At 44.3% G+C, this 20,607-nt stretch overlaps 1 protein-coding gene across 1 annotated transcript in view; it reads left to right on the top strand.

The window, feature by feature from the left end:
• Positions 1-20,607, top strand: part of magi2a (membrane associated guanylate kinase, WW and PDZ domain containing 2a) — a 187,019-nt gene that overhangs the window by 116,140 nt on the left and 50,272 nt on the right. The window contains exons 4-7 of the mRNA XM_061076314.1: positions 1,323-1,538; positions 4,158-4,368; positions 6,966-7,045; positions 19,924-19,981. Of these exons, the coding sequence (XP_060932297.1) occupies positions 1,323-1,538; positions 4,158-4,368; positions 6,966-7,045; positions 19,924-19,981 (565 nt within the window). The remainder of the gene's footprint in view (positions 1-1,322; positions 1,539-4,157; positions 4,369-6,965; positions 7,046-19,923; positions 19,982-20,607) is intronic.

The raw sequence follows: 20,607 nt of genomic DNA, 5'->3' as shown, positions 1-20,607 counted from the left end.
TGACGTCCATATATTTCCTTTCAGTCTGTGGTTTAGCTTTAGATGTCCCATCCACTCTCATGGAGGAGGCGGGGTTAATGCCATTTTCTTAAGCTAGACATATGCTTTGGCTTCCTCTATAGGAGGCGTCATGTCGTCCATCTTTATCTTCAGTCTGTGTTTGTTCCCTAAAAGATTTTAGTGACCCTTAAAGAAAGGAGTGACCGTGACTAATGGAGTCTGTCGGAGGGACTCGGCCGCTGCCAGAAGACGAACTGAGAGACGATGAAAATCTACACAGAAGACCGTGGAAGAGGCTGCTGATTCCAAGCCAAGTGGGAAAAAACTGCAGATTTGTTGGCTCTGACCAACAACTCGAATCTTAGAGGGAGATTCAGCGATTGTTCAGACCAATCAGAGCAGAAAAATACGCATCCAGTGCATTGACTGAAGTGCAGATGAGAGGACGGACGAGTCTGGCAACAGCAAATATCCCCCGAACATGATGGAATTAGTGCAGGAGGACGAGGCGCGTGCTTGTTTGTGTCACTTTTTATTGCATCACCCAACTTGTCAGTGTTGTAAGACATGATGTGAAGTGGAGACCACAGCCTGTGTGTTCACGGATCAACTGTCTGACATGGAGCACAGAACATGTTGTTCTCCCTGCAGAGGCTGCAGTGGTTTCATTTCGACCCACCGCTCTCACCTCTCTCATCCAGACTGTTCCCGCTCTGTCGGCTTCTCTGCTCTTTTTCTTTATTTTTATTATGTGCATGTAACTTGGGTTTATGACCTTTCCTGCTGTCAGCCACCAGGGGGCAGTTGAGATGAGTTGGCTTCACTTTTGGGGAGCAGTCGTGTCGTCCATCTAGATACAGTCTATGGCCTGTAGTGCTGCTTTGATTTAAATGCTAACATCTGGATGCTAATATGGTCAAATGATTGTTCACCATCTTAGTTTGATGTCTTAATGCTAAGTTCAGTTTATGCTAATGAGAATGTGATTTGTTTGTAGAAGAAGATGTACTAAAGGATCTCAGTTCATCCTATGGTGACCTTAATTGAGTCAATGTTTCACTCGGAGCCAAAAATCTCCACCTCACTGGGCCTTTAAAGGAAACGTGAGAGGATTGAGTCATTTAGTTCAACCCTCTGGAGACCACGAACATCTGCATGTCTCATGAAAATCCTTGCAGTAATTTCAGAGAGAGACCAGCAGACAGACATCTCCCCCCCACCCACCCCCACAGCCCTGACACGAGCACAGCATTAAATATAAGATGTGTATTCAGTACATAAAAATAACTTTGGTTTTAAATGTCTCCCTCGCTCTGTTCCAGATAACTTTTACGGCACCCCGAAGCCCCCGGCCGAGCCCAGCGCTCTGCTGCTCAATGTAACGGACCAGCTGCTGCCGGGCGCCAGACCTAGCTCCGAGGGCAAGAGGAAGCGGAACAAGTCGGTCAGCAACATGGAGAAGGCCAGCATCGAGCCCCCCGAGGAGGAAGAGGAGGAGAGGCCAGTTGTCAACGGCAACGGCATCGCTGTCACCCCAGGTCAGCTCCCGACATCGACCTCCACAGACGCAGAGGCTCAGGTCTCGCTGTCAGGACGTCTAGGTTTGAGGTCAGGGTCAGGCGTCGTGTGCCATAACCAAACTCACAGCACCATTCTCGGCTGGATCCGTCGCCTAGCAACAAAGAGAGTAACATTGATTTCACACAAATTTCTGTGAAAAATAATTTTATGGCAGGTAATCACTTTAAATGGGTTACAAGGATGTCTTTATGTGCAGTTTAATGGGCTGATATGTAAAGTGTAAATTATAATTCACTCTCAGAGTCGGTGATTACCTCTGCGATCCAAACTGTTTATGATTAAAAGCTTCAGTGCAGTCGCTCCCTGGTCAGTCCCTGGGTTTCATTATTAAACCCAGATAACCAGAGGGCGCACACACACACAACAGCAGCCTGCAGCCACTTTAACAATCAGCCAAGACCTTTTTGTGTTTATTTTTCCAAACCAGCGTTCCCCTCTGTGTTCATTCTGAGAAATTAGCAGAGCTGACATTAAACACGACTCGTATAACCGCGTACGAAGACGTTTCTTTATATATGTTTGTTCAACAGCAACATGCAGCTCCTGAGTCCACATATGTCTGAACACACATACACAAGCCCCCCCCCCACGCGCACAGAAACCCCTTTGAATGCATCCCATGATCACATGAAAGCAGAATAATAAAAGAGGCATTATGAGTTTGATTTCTGTGATTCCAAATCCAAAACCATGCTTCGGTCCTGTGACTTTCTAAGCTGGTTTTACGGCCCGAGGACAGTGGAGTCTCTCGCAGCACGGCAACAGTCACAACACCAGGAAAATCCAAAGCGTTCAGTTGCTGATCCCAATCAGTGCCCGCAGTCACTTCTGCTTTAAACAGCCTCGCTCTTCTTTTAACGGAACTGTGGCGTTTTGAGATGAGGTTTTGGTTTTCATATCGCAAGGAGCTCAAACAAGGTAGGATCTGAATAATAATTACAAAGAAGTTTTAAAGTTTCAAACTTAATATCCGAGATTTCTATTCCAGCACAAGACAAAATAAATAAAAGACAGATTCCTGAAGTAGATGCAAAAAATTGACTGAATTAGTGAAAATAAGAATTTACAATATATATATATGTTAAATGTCTAGATCTGAAACAAAATGTTAGGTTTACATAACAATCTAACAGTAACAACATTATCTACATGTGACAACATTGTTGGTCTTGTTTTACAAAGTGATTTATGTGTTAAGAGTCATGAAAGAGCTTTTTATATCTTTTAAAGAGGGAATGCCATAAAGCTAACATTTTAAATGAAACTGCTTTAGGTGAAAATATAATTGTAATGATCATTTAGCATCTTTCTTAGTGTTTACAGAATGTTTTATTGGACGAGAGTTATAAAAATACTAATTCAATCAGAGGAAATCAGATTGAAAAAGACGCCATAAAATGCAAGCAATGACAAAAATGCATAAAATACAGTTTATGAAGTTAGGTTTTAGGAAATTGTTTGACTTTTGCATTTGATGAAACAAATGTTTGGGTTCAGACCTGAAAAGAGGTTCTTTATATCTCAAAGAATAAACTGTCATGTAACATTGTAAGTTAAATGTTAATCGACCTCTTTGGGTTTTTAGAGAGGTAAAGTCGTCTAAAGGTTTCACCTTTTAGTGAGCATATGAAAATCCATTTTATTAACTTAACCTTCTTTCCAGGAACCCAAACAGACATCCTCTGGTTCCTTATTCTGAAGCGTTTACAGACCTAAAGGCGAAGATTGTACCATTTAAGTCACTAAAATTGATTTAGGAAGAACTAGCAAGCACGTTTAAGGATTTAACAGCAGTGCAGTGTTTTATGAAGGGTTAAAAGTTCTGTAAAGTCTCCTGGAGCCTCCCCGTGTACATTTATGATCGTCATCTGAAGTGAGGCGGACGACCCTGACTGAACGTTTTGAACTGATACCTATCGGCGGCCCCAGATGCTTGATAACTTCAGGCTCCGGGCAGCTCAGGAAACCTTGTTTGGTGTTGGAGAGCATCTCTGAGCTCGGGGGGGGGGGACGGACGGACGGTGTGTGCGCTGACCAGGAGAGTTGAAGGGGAATCAATAGAGCACAGCGGGCTCTGTGATCTAAGCAGATAGCTGCTGCCTCACTCTTTCCCTCTCATAGATTATCTCTCAATCCCCAACTCTTATTTGTCCCCTCTCTTTTCCATCCACCGACTCTCTCTCTCCACTGGGATGTGCGCACACTTGCCGTTTCTTTCTCTTTCTTCCATTCACCCAATTCTTCTCACCCTTTAACGCGTTCGCACTGCGCCGCAACTCAAACTAGGGCATCCGGCTTCTCTCTCAATCTCTGTTGTCTCCTCTTCTTTATTCATCCGTCTGTCTTGTTACCCTCAATCATTCCCTTTCTTCCCGTCACCTCTCCTCACCTGATTCCAAAAACTCTTTCCTTTATTTTCCTCCTGCCTCCTCCCTAAACCCGACTTTCAATCAATCTCTTCTCCCACCGTCCTGCGTCAATCCTTCCTCGCTTCACCTCCCCAGCTATTGACGGCCCTCACCCCCCCTCTCCTCCCTGAGTGATGATGACTCATCCTGTCCTGTTTGTCACCTCAGAGTCCAGCGAGCATGAGGACAAGAGCACAGACGCCTCAGGGGACATCGCCCCACAGAACAGCCCAGCGGAGGCCTCCACCGAGCCGCCCAAAGACGACGGCCAGTCGCCAAAGATCACGGTGCCCAAACTAGAGGAGAACGACGAGCTCGGGCCCCTGCCGGACAACTGGGAGATGGCGTACACAGAGAAAGGAGAAGTCTACTTCATAGAGTAAGTGGAAAGTTGTCATACGATGCATCGTCTCCTCCCTCAGACAAACAAAACATTTACAACATTATAACTTAAGGTTTGGTTAAGACGGGGTTGGGTAATAAAACAATGTAATTTTATCAATAGCAATATAACAAAGGTTATGTATATCGATATGTTTGTTATGTGTTGTGCAAACACAGATTTATAACGTCATTGATTTTTATAAAACTTCTACCTTACAAGATTCAATAATGTGACTTCTATGGTGATAATTATCGATATCGACTTATTTGAACATTTTAATCTTGAAATTACTTTTTTGCTGAATCACCCAGCCCATGGTTAAAGTTATGTTAAAGGTTAAAGGTATTTGCTTCACATGTGGGAAGTCATATTTTATCTGCAACGTTCTTCTGTGCTTTCTCTGAACACCTGAGTGACCAGATTAGAGCCGTCATTAGGCAGCAGCAGACGAGGATTGGTGTTGTCATGCCGCCAAACACATGTTGCCTCTTCACGTCTAGGCAGACTTTGTACCCCCCCCCCACCCCCACCCCGACGCAGATGAATCACCATATGTCTCCTCCCCTCAAACGCTGAACCTTCACGCTCCCCCCCCATCCATCAAGCGCCATACGCAGCTAATGCAGTTAGCTGAATTTGCAGCTTCGAGATTCCTCTTTTTCCTGAGCCTAAGTGATGCCGTGCCAAAGTGAACGCCGTTGCCAAGAGGAGGCTCGTCTTTGATTGGCCTCCACACGAGATGAATTTGTTTACCTGCGGCCCCTTGAAGTGAGGCGACTAAGGAGAGGGATAGAAGGAAGAGAGTGGGAGGTGGGAGAGAAAGAAAAGGGATAGTGATTAAAAATAGTCGAGACGGAAATAAGAGAAGGTGAGACGGGGGGACAAGAAAGAGGGAGAAGTGGATTTAGATACTGTAAATATGGCGATAGAGGGAAGAAGGGTAGAGATGGGAATGATTGAGATGAAGGGAGGATGAGAAAAAGGACAGAACAGGACCAGAGAGGTTGTTGGAAAGCAGATCCGAAGAGGTTCGACCTTACCTTGAACTGCACTTTATTTGGCTCAGTTTTTGGCATGGGCCCTAATCTCTCACTTTTATCTACGTCTACTCTCCCAGTCTTTTTTCAGTCCTCTGTTTTTAGCTCAAGGGGAGACAGAGTTGGATCGGCCACCAATCGAATCCAGACTGAAATATCTCAGCTGTGGACTGCCATTAAATCATTTCCCAAACATTTGTGGTCCCCAGAGGAGGAATCCTAGTGATTTTGGTGTTTCCCCTGAATCCCCCCTGTAAATTGTACCAAATATTGAAGCTAAATTAATCCAAACCACGACTCTGGTAGGAGGATAACGTTGTTTTGTGTCTGCAAATCCCACATGACCGGTACCTACCAGATCCAATCACAACGCAGATATCATGTCCTGCTCTCTGTTCTCAAGTAGTTGCCCTTCTTCAGGTAGCATAAACATCCCTGCAGAGGCATAGTTGACCATAGTCATGGTCTTAAGTCTGGTGGCAACAGACTCTCTACATGGCTCCAGCAGCACGTAACGTTAGCCTACAATAAGTTAGCTGTGACGTCAAACTCCAACTCGCAATTCCGTGTATAAAGGGGAACCTAGCGACACGTGGGGTACGTTGGAAAGCAGAGGGATGCTTCGTGTTTAACTGCATGCGTGATCCCATCCCGAGCACATCAGCCGGCAGTGTGGCTCCCCCTGGTGGGAAGACGATTAATGACGAGTTTGGGGTTGGAGTGTTTCCCTGTATTTAGCACTGACATTGTTATTTGGTGTTAAATTATTGTAGGTCGGTAACATTTTATTTGTAATATGATTGTTGTCCATTCAGTTTTTCTGCCCCCTAGTGGCAATAAAATAAATGAGTGCCCCTTCGACATCTGTATGTTTTATGTTTTTTTTCCTAGCTGTAGTGTGTTGATGTGTTTAAGGCCGGCGGTGCATCCCCGGATCCGCTGTGTTTGAAGCCAAGTTGCAGAAAAACTTTTCTTCAACAAAGCAAAGACCTCTTCACTGCATCCTCTTCCTCATCTGACCTATTTTCTTTTTTTATTACTGCAAGCATTTTGCACAGCTCCCCTGCCCTCCCACTCCTCTGTGGAGGGAGGAAGGGAAGCCATTGTGGCTCCAGAGCTTCAGACGAGCTGCAGAGATGCATCGAGTTTCTCTGGCACTTCCTCATATCTGATCTAGATCCAGCTCTGTGTCAGAGAGGCTCTGGATGAATCTGCCAAACCCACAGCTGTTCCCCTCCATCACCCCACCCCTCCTCTCGCCCTCTCCGTCCCTTCCCCTCCCCTCCTCCGCCTCTGCCTGCTAATGAGCGAAAGTAAGCAAATTAAAAGTATTGATTGCCGTTTTGTAAACCCAAAGCTTTCCCTTTTTTTTTTCTATCTCCACACCTTTTTTTTTAAGAGGCAGGCACACGAGGGAGTCTCATCTTTCCTCTCTGAAATCATCCTCCAGCTGAATTAAGAATCCACCAACCTCCTTCTCTCTTTCTGCCAAGTCTCCTCTCCCTTGCCATCTATCGCACTCCCTCTCACTCCGGCTCTGTCGTCTCTCCACAGCCACAACACCAAGACAACATCGTGGCTGGACCCGAGGCTCGCCAAGAAGGCAAAGCCTCCCGAGGAATGCAAAGAGGACGGTGAGTACCGCGTCTCTATCTTCTAGCACCTCGCTGCTCCTCGCGTTCACTCCTTTTGATTCCTCGAGCCTCCCACAGCTTTTATTCTACTAGATTTCGAGGCTCGCCTGTTGGTCTAGCGCGAAGGAGACGGCGAGACGGTTTCGTCCTCGGCTCATCGGAGGAACGTTTAGTGCCAGTGTAGCGTTTCTGTTTATGAGGAGTTATGTGGTCGTGTTAACCGACGGCGGTCGCTGTGAGTAGGAAGTCTCATGATATGTGTTTTAAAAGCACAGGTTCAGAGGCACTGGAAGTCACAAAGACTTCTTTATTCTCAACTGAGAGAGAGTGTCCTTCACCCGCCCACACACACACACACACACACACACACACACACACACACACAAACGCACACACATTCACAAACACACACATAAGAGAAAGAACAGGGATGAATGTTAATGCAGCCGCTGTACATATACGCATCGATCTTTTCGGGCCTCACCCCCCCCCCCCTCCTCCTAACTTCCCCATTCGTCTTTTCTTTACGTGTCAAAGCGAGACGAGGATTTATGGTCTGAGTTACAGACGGGGAGGTGGTGGAGACGAGGAGGAGAACCGGAGGTAGAGATGGACACTGACAACAGATGAGAAATTACTTTTTAAGTCTGCGTGCGTGGTTTGTGCTCACGGTGGGCGGATGCTTTATATTATATTTTCATTATTTGTATTTTAGTCTGTTCGCAAGATTAAGCCAAAGATTTTCTTGGGCGAAGGAAGAACTCGTAGAACTAGAGGAACTTCAATTTCTTTAACATTGTGAGATAAGGCGTCTTTCCACATATCCACAGAATCAGGAGGTGTGTTGATATCTGTGAACGGGTGAAATTTGGTTTCGATGTAGATTATGATCTGAAATTTGTGAATCAAACATTTATAGAGTCAAATATTCCTGTCGGAGAATGGATTTTACTGCATTTGATAAAAGCAGTTTCGAAAAACTTGTGTGTACGATGTAACTTGTAGTCATTACGTGTATATACAATATGGTGATAACGTGGCCATAAGCCTTGGTGGGGAGGGGGATGGGGGGGTGCTCTCTGGGTGCCCTTCTGGTTGCGTGTGTATTCCTGGGTCACAACAAGGATTGAGTTACTCTTAAAATACATCAAGTACTCAGACAGAGAGACCGTGCAGTGCTGGGTCAAACTCTGTTTTCACATCACACATGCCTCGTGGGACATTAGGGCCTTTACACATATTGTTTCTATTATCTTTTATTCTCTATTTGTTCTTTCATCGTCTTGTGGGGTTTATAAAATGTGAGCTGGAAAATCTATATAAAACAAAGTCACTTCACCAATTTGGTTCAGGCTGAAATATCTCGTCAACTATCCGATGTTTTGTCATTAAATTCTGTTCAGACATTTCTGGTTCCCAGACGATGAATCCTCACAACTCTGCTGATGCTCTGATTTATCCTTCAGCGTCTCCTTGAGGTTGACATTTGTGCTTTTGATTAAAATGTCTCAACTAGTGAATGAGAGAGAGACCCAAGAGCATTATTAATGAATTTCAATTTGATAAAACACCTTTTCTTTTTCTTGGTACTCCTGCTTCCCTCCACAGTCCAAAGAACTGACTCTAGGTTAGCTGGAGACTCTAAACGGCCTGTAGGTTTGAATCTGAGCATGAATACTTGTTTGTATTTATTCCTGCGATACATGAGCGTTCTGTCCAGGATGTAGCCTGCCTCTTGCCCCATATCAGCTATTCTTAGATCTAGAGGAGAAGCGGTAAAGCTGCTGGATGGATTGAACTATTTCATTAGAGTGACAGAGGTGGTATCGGGTCTGAAAGCAGCTGCACTGTTCTGCACTGGTGGCATTAATAAAAACGGGCCCTCGTCATGTTAACACTTTGCTCATTTTATCATTCAAACAGAATTACCCTCCTGATCTTGTATTGTGTCTCACAAGACTTCCCCCCCCCCCGTGCCGCCGCTGATCGTCCCCTTTCCCCCTTCAGTCTGTGCATCAAAGGAAGAAAGAGCTCGCAGACGATGAGATGACACGGAGACAAAGAAGGAGACACTTGTGAGGAATTGTTCCAAATGAGATTGCACTTTTATCTCCAGCTCGTTCAATCCCATTTATCTGCTGGAGGATGCTCCATCAGAGGAGAGGTGCTGGTGGTGGTTAGTGGGACTGTTATCGATCTCGTTGGGCGACTCATCCACTTAGTTGGTTCAGTCTGAGGGGACCATGGTGCAACGGGGGGGGCTGCAGCTTTGTGAGGGGGAAGAACAATATTTAGTTGGCCCGATTTTGACGTCAGTTTTTGAATGTGTACTTTGACTTTTTAATTTGGACCATCCACTAACACGGAGGAGACGGGCTTTATGACCTATACTGCAGCCAGCCACCAGGGAGCGATCAAGGCACTTTGGCTTCACACCAGAGGAGCTGTCACGTCGTCCATCTTTACATACGGTCTATGGTTATTACACTGTCTTCTAGCTTCTTTGATTAGTTGAGTTTCTCAGGACCTTCTTTCTCAATGCCAGGTCTTAAATATCGGGGGGGAAACAGTCGATATCAGAGCGGCTTGGTCTTTTCTGGTCTTTGTAGCTCTCAGAAGCTTTGAGCTGGTCTCAGAATGAAGGGGTTTGTGTGAGCCGCCAGAGAAGAGGAGTGTTGTTCACTTTAAACGGTGCCGGTTGGCACCAGACGCCCCTGGGAGCTGAGCTCAGTTAGGGAGAGAAAAGCTGCCTCCGTAAATTCGGTATTGATTGGTTGAAAAGGTGTGCGTTTTTTGTGTGTGTGTATGTGAGAGAGTGTGTGTTTGTGTTCATTTTTGGACCTGCACCATGCTCTGATAAGCGCTAACAGGATCGCAGGGTGGGGTCTGTGAGCTGTGACGGAACAACAGGCTGAGAGGAGGAGGAAGAGGAGGACAGCACTAAGTGGGAAGCACACACAGAGAGGAACAGATGTAGAGGAAGTGTTTGGATCCAGTGTCATACACCACAACGTCAACACAATTAAAATAACACTGGAATACTTTTAAATAGCTCAGATTTATTATAACGTAGGTCTGATGCTTGTTACTGTGGTAGTTCAACAGGTCTCAAATCCTCAGATGATCAGAGAGGATCTGAACAAGACAACACTTCATACAGATTATCTAACTTCTTTAGAACTGGAGGTAAAAACAAGATGTGGGAGAATCTGAAATCCAAAATGTTGTCTGCACCGGCCACAAGCTGCAGACTAGTTTCAGTGACTCCTGCTCTGATGTAAAATATAGTGGAGTAAAAATGAGAAAACAGCTGAGCCAACTTACAGAATATTATAAAAATGAGCCGTATACTTGAGAAAATGTTTACACCGCAGCTGAAGGTGAAATCTTTCTTACGTTCACAGTCGGTTGTGATCATGAAGGTGAAAACCGGGTGCTGTCAGAGAAGTGTATGTTTGCTTTAACGTTCTCGTTCCTGCTCCTTCCTGCTCCCGTGAAGACATCACAGAAGCCTTGTCGTTACATAACTCGTGTTTCTCACCTCCTCTCTCTACCTCCATATCCATCTTTGTGCACCCCCCCCCCCCCCTCCCTCACTCCTGTCTTCCTGTCTCCTCTTTTTGTTTTGGCAGACGAAAAAGAGCGAAACAGGCTCTTTACAGAAACTCGCTGTTGTTTCAAACTCTCTCAGCCTCTTAAAGTTGTTTTGTTTTTTCCCGTCCTGCCAAATGTTTGTTGGCTGGGAGAAAGAGAAGCTGAGGGCCCCCCCCCCCCCCCCCCCCCCCGCTGTCATCTCACCTGAGTCTGTGCTTATTGAGCCTGTTATTCACCTCAGCTCTGCCAGCGCAGGTAGCAAGAACCCCCCCCACCCCTGACTAGCAAATTAAATCCCGACAAAACAGCGAGTTGTTGTTCGCCACAATTTCAGCAGGTTTCATCAGACACCAGTGTTTTTCTATTCAGAGCAGCACACATGACACAGCATGGAAAACTTTGAGAGTGATGCTCCGGTTTGAAGGATTGTAATCATCTCATATTCTTTTAATATATTTTTATCGGACAGTCTGAAAACAGCGATGTGTTTTCTGAACATTAGCACATCTGAACCTCATCAAGTAATAACACACGCTAATGTTTTTAACCTGAATATGAACAGAATACGTGTCCTTTGAGTTATTATCAGACAAACCTCACAACTCTCTTGTGAGGGAAAATACTTTTTATTTTTCAGCCCTCGGGGCGCCTGAAAAAATAAATTGAAAAGAAAGAGAGAAAGAGAAATGTCACGTCGGCGTTCACTCTGTTTTCCTTTTAGCCGCTTCAGTGGCACCACAGACTCTGTCACGTCTGTGTGATGCTGGGAAGTTTTTTGAAATTTTTGAATTTGAACGCGCACTCCGTGTGCTCGCAGTCCTACAGGTGAGTTATTACACGCTGGGAGACGCAACGCCCTCCTTCACTTCGAGACTCTCGCAGAGGTGGGGGGGGGGGGGGGGGGGGTTGTAGCTGTCTGCGACGTGATTGATGGGTGTATTTTGAGAACATCCCCAGCAGAGCACGCCTGCGGCCAGGAGATTGGAAGGAGGATTCAAAAGACGGTGTGAGGCAGATGCACATGTTTGTGTGTGTGTGGCCGGTACCTGGTGTATTAGCTGTCACTTTGCGTCTATATCAGCCTCAATGTTTTTTTAACTGCACCCAAGTGAACTCGTATACTATAAGTTGAACTCAATATCAATATTTTGGTATTTATATTTCTGTCTCTGCGTCTGGGATAAAGTTAAAGAACGAGTTTGATGATGTTCTATAATTTCCTTTTCATCGGCAAACCCCACGAATAGATTATATTCATGAATATTCCTGGTTGTTGTTCTCCAGAAACCATTTAAAAGACCATAACTTAACTCCTGGTGATTTGTTACTGTTCTATGATGAACATGGGGCTGTATTTTATTTTTGAATGAATCCCCTGCACATCATCCTGCTGCTATGAATACTCACCAGAGCTCCAAATGTTTATCAGTACACAGCTAAAAATAGTCCCTGAGCAGATTCATTATTTACTCCTGTTTGAGCTACAAACGTCTGTGTCTGGCTGTGTTATTGAAATTAATGAGACTGTATTTAAAAAGGAAAGCTACAGTTTTATGGTTGTTAGTTGTATATTGACGACTTGGCATCTACAAAGTGTATTTTTAATGAACTTTTCTCAAAGAGGGTTTCTTTGATTTAACTTTTTATCACACTGATGAATGTTCAAGTGTTGAGTTTACAAATTAGTAGTTTGATGCTATTAAACATGGTGAAAGGTCATGATTGGTCGAGCCAATGTATCAGCAGGATCATCCATCATCATATACCGTCTATAATTCTGCTTATCATGTTGAGATTGAAGATTTTTCTTTTTTTTACACCTCTGGTCCAGTAAGCAAATCAGATTTTCATCAGTTTAGATTCTAATTGAGTTAAAAATGTGTTGAATCTAATTAACGTTAATTACAAATTCATTGCATCAAAAAAACCTGTTACAAAACAAGCTCATTTACATACTTTTCATTAACATGTTACAGCAAGAGCAGAATTTGTGTGTGTGTGTGTGTGTGTGTGTGTGTGTGTGTGTGTGTGTGTGTGTGTGTGTGTGTGTGTGTGTGTGTGTGTGTGTGTGTGTGTGTGTGTGTGTGTGTGTGTGTGTGTGTGTGTGTGTGTGTGTGTGTGTGTGTGTGTGTCTGTAATTGTTAGCCCAATAAAGCCGAGCTTCTACGCGAAAGAGGAGAGAATAAGTGCCAGGTCACGGTTTGGTACGTCTCTGTGTCTCTGTCCCCGGATCTTCCTCCGAGCTTGCGAAGCCGTTTGATTTTGCATTTGTATTCAGCTGCTTAACTATTGTCTGCTCGTTCTGAGACACAGACCAGTGGGACGGGGGGGAATCTAAGGACATGGAATTCTCCACACGGCACGGCAGCATTAAACAGGAAAACAACGAAAAACCAGCAGCATCGGTGAAACAGAGCCTAATTCACCAGACGAGTCAAACTCGGCCTCGGCCGGCGAGTGACACAATGAAGTGATTTGTTGTGAAAGCCAGGGGTGTCACATTGACTTTCCCTGTCACGGTGGAGATGTATTGGCTTGTTAATCATCTTCTAAAAGACTTAAATCAAGAATCTTTCCCCAGCGGAGGGAAAATGTTCCCCTTGATTAATGTGTGTCGGGCCTGTGATGTAAGAATGTAGCAGTCAATCTCAGCTCATCCATCTGCGTCAGAACCTGCCCCAACTTTTGAGATTTCATCATCGTCTAAACAGATTCGGCTGCATGATTTATCGGCAGCTATTAGTGTGGCGGAACTTGTGCGTTGGAGTGAGACTTTGACCGCCGCTTCCTGTCCGAGCTCGTCAGAGCTTGAGAGAAACCTAACCGAGCCTGACCCAGATCCGACAGGTAGGTCTAGACTGCTTCTTGCAGTTTGTCCTCTGGGATCTTAAATATTCTAGTTATTAACAGCAGGTACAGTAACACGATTCACACAATCTTCATGTCAAATGTATTACGAGCGCCGTTGTTATGTATTTTGGGTCAGGTTCAAGTCTTAAATCCTTGGTTTCAAACTCAGAAATTGACCGATTAGTTCCAAAAGTTAATAATCTATAGATATGCTACTGAGTTTCAATCCCACCATGTTTGGTGAAAATCGGTCCATGCATTGTTGAGTTATTTTAATACACACACACACCCACACCCCCCCACACACCCACGCAATGGAACACGGTGATGCTTTTGTATCGTTTTCTATTGACACCATATCCGTCTGATCTAAATTCAACTAACACCCTCAAAATTCAAATCCCAGTTGTGTGGGATAGATTTTATTCGACCCGTCTCTCTGAGTGCGACGTGCACTTAACGTTTCTCTGATCCTGCTCAGGAGCCCAGAGTCAAGTCATCGTCGGCAAATTCTCAAATTCTCCTCTTTATCGATCGACTATACTTTCGGCAAATTAACAGCTATGTGAATTCCCCCTCTCTTTTTATTTTGCCTCAAGCATCCTTGTTTGAGTCACAACATGTTGCAGCAGCCCAGTGACTTTCACACACGACGCAGCCTCTGCTCATTTAAGAGAACGATGCGGGTAAATTGCTCTTATTGAGATTTTCTCTTCCAAGTCATGTTTACCCCTCAACAAACTCCACAAGGCCGTAGAAACACTCTGTGTGTGTGTGTGTGTGTGTGTGTGTGTGTGTGCGTGTGCGTGTGCGTGTGTCGAGGCCAGCGGGCTCCACTCAGAGCGCTCAGGGTCCCAGTCCTCACATCTTTACTTTAATGTGCTTTTGATTGTGTCGGACAAGACGGTGATTATCAGTCAGAAAAACATGATGAGATGTTTTCCCCCGTTGATTCGAGAGAGCGCGGAGTTTGTGAATTCTGGTTTATAGTGGTTGAGGAATTGGACTTCGTCAGAATATTAATGCCTCAGTCACAATCAATAGATTTAACTGTGTTTATATAGTTGGTTTCTGGAAAAAAAATAATGGAGCTGCCGAGAATAAAAAGATTTTAAGATGGAAGATTCAGACGAGGTTAGCGGAGGTTCCTGCTGATTTTCACGGAGGAGCTGGAAGTCTGGATGAATTCAGATAAATCACTTTATTTTTATGCAAACACGGAGGGACTTGAATTCATGGGAGGTCTGCGTGAATTAATTTTCACCGGGTTCTGTCCCTGCTACACAACTTCATAATGACCATATCTAATACCTTATTTCACAAAGTGACGTCTGCTTGTTTCATGATAACAGCTCAACAGTTAAAGAATTAAATATAATAAATTATGACCACGGAATATAAACCCAGGCCTCATTTTCCAAATGATTTGTTATTTTGTTTGGTTATTTTCCAGCTTCTTATGAAGGTTGTTTGAATTTCAGTCAAAAATGACAAAAGGTCCTTTTTTTTTAGTTACTGGTCTTTTTTTATGAAGTCAAACTATGTTTTAATACTATTAATGGTCACTAACCACTCAGTATACTAACACTGTTATTACCTCCACCAAGGATTGGTGGGTTGGTTGGTTGTATACATTTGAATGTGGTTTCATAAGGGATCTGTTGGGCCTTGGTGGAGATGCTCTGAATTCCCAGTTGCCTCTGTATATAGTTGGTTTTCATTGTTTAGTGGAGTTTTCACAGGAAGTAATCGATTGCAGAATCCAGGGTGATTAATGACCAGCTTTCCTTCTCCCAGTTGTGGAGCTTTTCACTACACAATGAGAGAAATCTGGCTTTATCTGATTCACTACACCATCCTGATACAAAACTAAAAGTCAAGGTTGCTCAAAACATAATGAAAAACTCCCTCGAACTCTAACTGCTGTCTTATAACAATTTCAGTTTGTGTTGCTGCTGTAAACAAACATTCTGTGTGTGCTTTTCAGATCCAGAGTTTAGCAAATTAAATGTTGTCTGTTGCAGTGATTTAGACTTAAGGCCATTTTATCTCATGGCTTATCAAAATTGTGTTAAATGTATGTACTGGTACCTGTGTGTCTGTGTGTTTGTGTCTGTGTGTGTGTGACATTTCATGAACTCAGATAAGTAGTTTTGTTGTAGTTTCTTCGTCTCTGTTGACATTTCCACTTTTCAGCTTAGGCTTGAGTTTGGATTGTCGTCGGCGATTCTTAACCGTTGCTCAAGACAATAGCAAACAGAACTATTTGTTCAGAAGCCAAACTTGTTCATCGGATTGTGCTGCTTATTCCTGAAAGTCGGTACTCACAAGTCGAAGTTTCCATGAATCACTTTGACCCCGGCACAGAGCAGCACCCCGTGGAAAAAGGACTTTTTTAATTTCTGGAAGGCTGGAGGCACTTGAAATGATTCAGTTCAGCTGGTGTTCTCCTCAAAGGAAAAGGAAGAATAGAGTAAAAAGAAACAGGACATGTGTAAATCCCTGCGGTGTCTCAGGGCTGTGTGGTTTGCCACCCGGACCAAATTAGAAAGAGCAGAATAAAAGATGCAGAAGCTTGTGAGCATGAAACTTCACTTCAAAAAGAGGCTTGTGTGAGACGCGGAAAGGAGAACATGAGATCGGGAGGATACTTAGGATGGAGGGAGCAGAGATGGAAGAAGTCAGGGGAAGTAAGGTGAACCAGAAAGAGAAACGTTATGGAGAGGTATGGGGGTGAGAGAATATGTGGAAGATGTCAGGATGCCTCCTGCTGGTAGTAAGTGGTCCTCCACCTGTGACTGCAGGACGAGAGATGCCAAACATTGTTCCACTCGCTTCCAGGCTCCATCATAAGAACTCCTGCCCGGACATTTCACACCAGCTTGACATTTTCCTCCTGGACTCATGCGGCAGGGCAGTGATAAGCAGTGTCGGCTTTTTACAGTGTGGTGCACACACACACACACACACACTGTGTCCCATGGAGCTAGGACTCCATTTCCAGGCTGCTGACAGAGAGGTTATAAACGACGCTCAGTGGAGCCAAACAACAGAGAGCGAGCAAAGAGACAATCCTCCCAGGTTCAGCATTTATCAGCCGGCTGCTCAGTGAAAGAAACATTTCATTGTATGTTTTTTTGCAGCCATGACACCACAGGAACTCCTTAAAACACAAAATTCTGCAGAATAGCGGCCTCTCTGTTAGGAAGGTTATCCAACGATAGGTCACGTTAATTAACATGAGACACAAAAAGCATCGAGAGATAATTTCGATCGACTACAACTAAGTTCCGAATATCGTTGGATGTTTTGGTCTTTTTAAGAGTCACATTTTCCTGATTGTATATTAGAGTGAAAATGTTTAGTTAATAGCTTTTCTCACAAAGAAAGTAGCACGTAGAAAAAATCAAATGGCATCGTTGCTCCAGAGGAAAAGACGAGAAAATCACCACATTTTTTTTTACTGGGTTTTATTTCCAACTGAAGCTGTTTAAAGAATCTGGTTTATGTGTTGCCCTCTTCCCAACGTGTGTCTCTTCTGTCTTCCCTGGTCCGACCGTAGCGGAGCTGTATCGTAAATAACACTGTTTTCTTTCTTATAAATAAACCAGAATTCTGCTGTGGGTGTTGTTTGCGGCTTGATTTGTTTGAGTTCCTCTTTTCGGAGCAGAGACATTTCTGGCTTCTTCTTGTGGACACTTAAATAGAAAAGGCTTTGGCTAAGATTCATGACAGCCCTTTGATCTCTACACATGTGTATGTCTACGTGTTTTGGCATATGCAAAACGATGGCGTGTGTGTGTGTGTGTGAAGTAACGTTGTGTGTGTGTGTGTGTGTGTGTGTGTGTGTGTGTGTGTGTGTGTGTGTGTGTGTGTGTGTGTGTGTGTGTGTGTGTGTGTGTGTGTGTGTGTGTGTGTGTGTGTGTGTGTGTGTGTGTGTGTGTGTAAAGGTGAGAACATGAAACACTCTCTTTCATATTTAATGAGTGGAGATGGGGCTAAGGAACAGTGCAGTGTTCACAGGAGGTATTCCCGTGGGCTGTCAGCCTGCTCGCAGCGCTCTGTTATATCACTCACAACCCTGTGTGTGTTGTAGTAGTAGATATCTCTGTGTGTGTTTGTGTTCATCCCACTGAAAGTTTAATCATTTGTTTTGAGGGGATGGGGGCAGGGGTTCAGAGCAGCATATGGCACGTGCACCAGCATTGTTTTGATACGTCTGCTCCGTGACTGCGAGGGATGGGAGCGTGCACAGAGCTAACTAGGCCAAGGAGTGTTATTGAATATATGCAGTGACCACACAGAGCAGTGTCTGTGGCGTGCAGCTCCTCGTTCCTCGTCTCTCTCTCGAGCTGCAGCCGTGCCTCGAACAGACTTGGGGATTTTTCGGGAGGTGCTGGATCGCTCCCTCTGCTCGCTTCCTTGTCTGATTAGGAAGCGTTTCCTCTGCTCTTATCTCTTATCTCTCTCTGATTCCCTTTTCCTCGTCGCTAATCAAAGCTGGTGTGATTCCACGCTGAGCTGCACTGGAACACACTGTCCCCCGAGCACCGAGCTGCACTCACCTCGGATGCAGTTTTAACGAGAGCCTCTCACACTGTGTACCCAACTTGGTTTTTGAATGATCATGTTATTAGGCTAAACCCTGCATGTGGGGAAAAGTGCTTTAAATGCTAATTGTAATGTTCTGAAAAGCAAATGAGAACTCCTTACAGACGAGTTCTGAATCGCTGCAGAGTCAGGGAGCTGTGGACAGAGGAAGGTGGAAATAGAGGAAACAGGGACTTTTGAAAAATGCCGTCCAGTGTGACTGACGAGTGTCGATAGGTTTGACGGCGGATCGGCTTTGATCATCTGGAACACAAGCTCGTCCTGAAGCACAGTGCACGTGCAGGAAGAGGCTGGGAGGGCAGAAATAATATGACTTCATGCATCCGTGCAGAAATATTAAAAAGTTTGAAGCCACTTTGAAAATACCAAGTTAAAGCTCTTAATCTGAGCGATGTGGATCTGGCCCCGGATGGATTTGGACATTTCTGCTCCTCTCAGGACGAATTATAAAATTCTTCAGTGACTTTTCCTGCGATGACATTTTCATTTTGTCCTGTATAATTAATGTGCCTGCTCATAGCAAGCTAACAAGCTGAGCTCAGGGTTCTGAGCATAGAACCCAAGAGAACATGTTAGCATGCTGGTGTTCAGACAAATACATTTTTATATAATTGACTTGGTTAGTTCATTTTGAATGCAGTGTAGATGCTTTATATATGTAGGAGGTGTAACACTTGGGCACTTCTGTTGGAAGGTTGGAAGGTTGTTGCAGATAAAGTTGTTAAAAGAAAACAGACATATTTTAATGTTCATGATAAATATTTATACATCTATGTTTATTTCTACAGACCCTCTCATTAGTCGATGCCCTGTAGAGAGAATACAGATCTGTGGCAGTTTGTTGCCTCTTGATCATTTCACTGAAGGAGCCGGGAATCAAACCACAAACCGTCTGATGAGTGGAGGAGTTGTGTGATGTTGTGTTGAGGGTTTACAGCGATTTAATCACTTTACACAACTGTACTTTGAACCTATGGCAGTTTAGTCAAAGTTTAGATGCTCATGTATACAGTAAAAGTATTTGTATTTGTTGTATTAATAGAACTCAGAAAGTACCTTGATTACAGCAGTTATTATTTTACTTTTTTCTACACACAGATTCTTCCTGCTTCATGTGTTTGTGCACATTAGATCATGGAAATCAGAGTTCGAATATTGATGCTTTGATCCGTCTGTCATTTGCCACTCATTGACTGTCATATGTTACTTGTAGTTGTGTTAGCGCTTTAGCTCGTAGCGTTTTGAGTCGACGGAACGACACTGTGAAGGTTCGATGCCCCGAGGGTTCGTGCTCGCTCCAGTTCCTGCTCTGTTAATCTATGCAAAGTTCCTGCATCAAAACACAATATTTACAGCGCAGGAGAAGATGCGGCGCATAAATATTTCACCGCTTTAAATTCAACCACCAGATCTTTCAATATTTGGGATTATTTTTCAACTTTGTTTCTTGGAAGGGGGTGGGGGTGGGGGGGAGCTTTAAAGAGCCAGTAGCCTCTTTAAATCAATCAAAGTGACGCGCTGCTGAGAAAACACATCGTTGTGTTTTTTTATCTCGTGTCCTGTCGCCATCAAATTTTCATGAAAAGATGAGATTGAAGATTTATTCACGAGAGGGAACATGAGGCGCGCTCGGAAAGGAAAACGAGACAAGCCTTCCAGTTAGCGTGTTAGTGCTCCATGGAAACCCCGGTAATTACAGACAGGGAAGCGATGCTGTAAACTAATTCAACGTTCATGCGGGATCGATACGCTGCTGTAGGTGCTCTGAATAAACAAGTCCTTCATTATCGCTGTCTCACTGCTGTTGTTTCTTTTTCTTGCAGAGCTTCCGTACGGCTGGGAGAAAATCGATGACCCCATTTACGGCAGCTACTATGTCGAGTGAGTCGGGTGCATCTTTAATATGTAATGGCTTGCTTTTGATTTCTCAATGTTGCCCGCTGGTGCTGTGTTAATCATATTTATAAGGAAGAGCCAAGCGCTGCTGCTGCTGCCAGGAAGCGTTTGCTCGCTCTGTCTACCTGCTGACAGCTCACTGTGTGTTTGCAGGCCGAGGGGAGGGGGGGGGGGGGGCTGGTAGTCCAACATTTCTGTGTCAGAAATACTCACAGTGCAAATTAGCTCATCAGCGCCTCTTTTTTAAACATTCTGCACGCGTGGTCACAACGTCTCTATTGAACCGTGACTCCCCTCGTGTTCTCAAGTGTCATTTCTGTGGCTGGATGCTCTGAACTCTGGGGCGCGGGGACAAGGAACTATTTTGAGACAAAAACCCTCCAGAAAGACACATGACTATATGAACTACAAACACACACATACACACACACACACACACAGAAGACGCTCTTGTTGCGTTGCATTTTGGTCACGTAAACATCCAGATCTGAAATGATGTAAATATAGGTCAAAATATACTCAAGCTGTTTTTTTTATTCTTTTTGTGATACTGGGGGTTGTTCATTAAAAAGGTATGGTGTGTGTCTGTGTGTGTGTGTGTGTGTGTGTGT

Source organism: Limanda limanda, chromosome 1 (genome assembly GCF_963576545.1).
Source record: "Limanda limanda chromosome 1, fLimLim1.1, whole genome shotgun sequence".
Classification (NCBI taxonomy): Eukaryota; Metazoa; Chordata; class Actinopteri; order Pleuronectiformes; family Pleuronectidae; genus Limanda; species Limanda limanda.
Note: the sequence above shows the minus strand (reverse complement) of the source record. Positions and strands in the feature narration are given on the sequence as shown.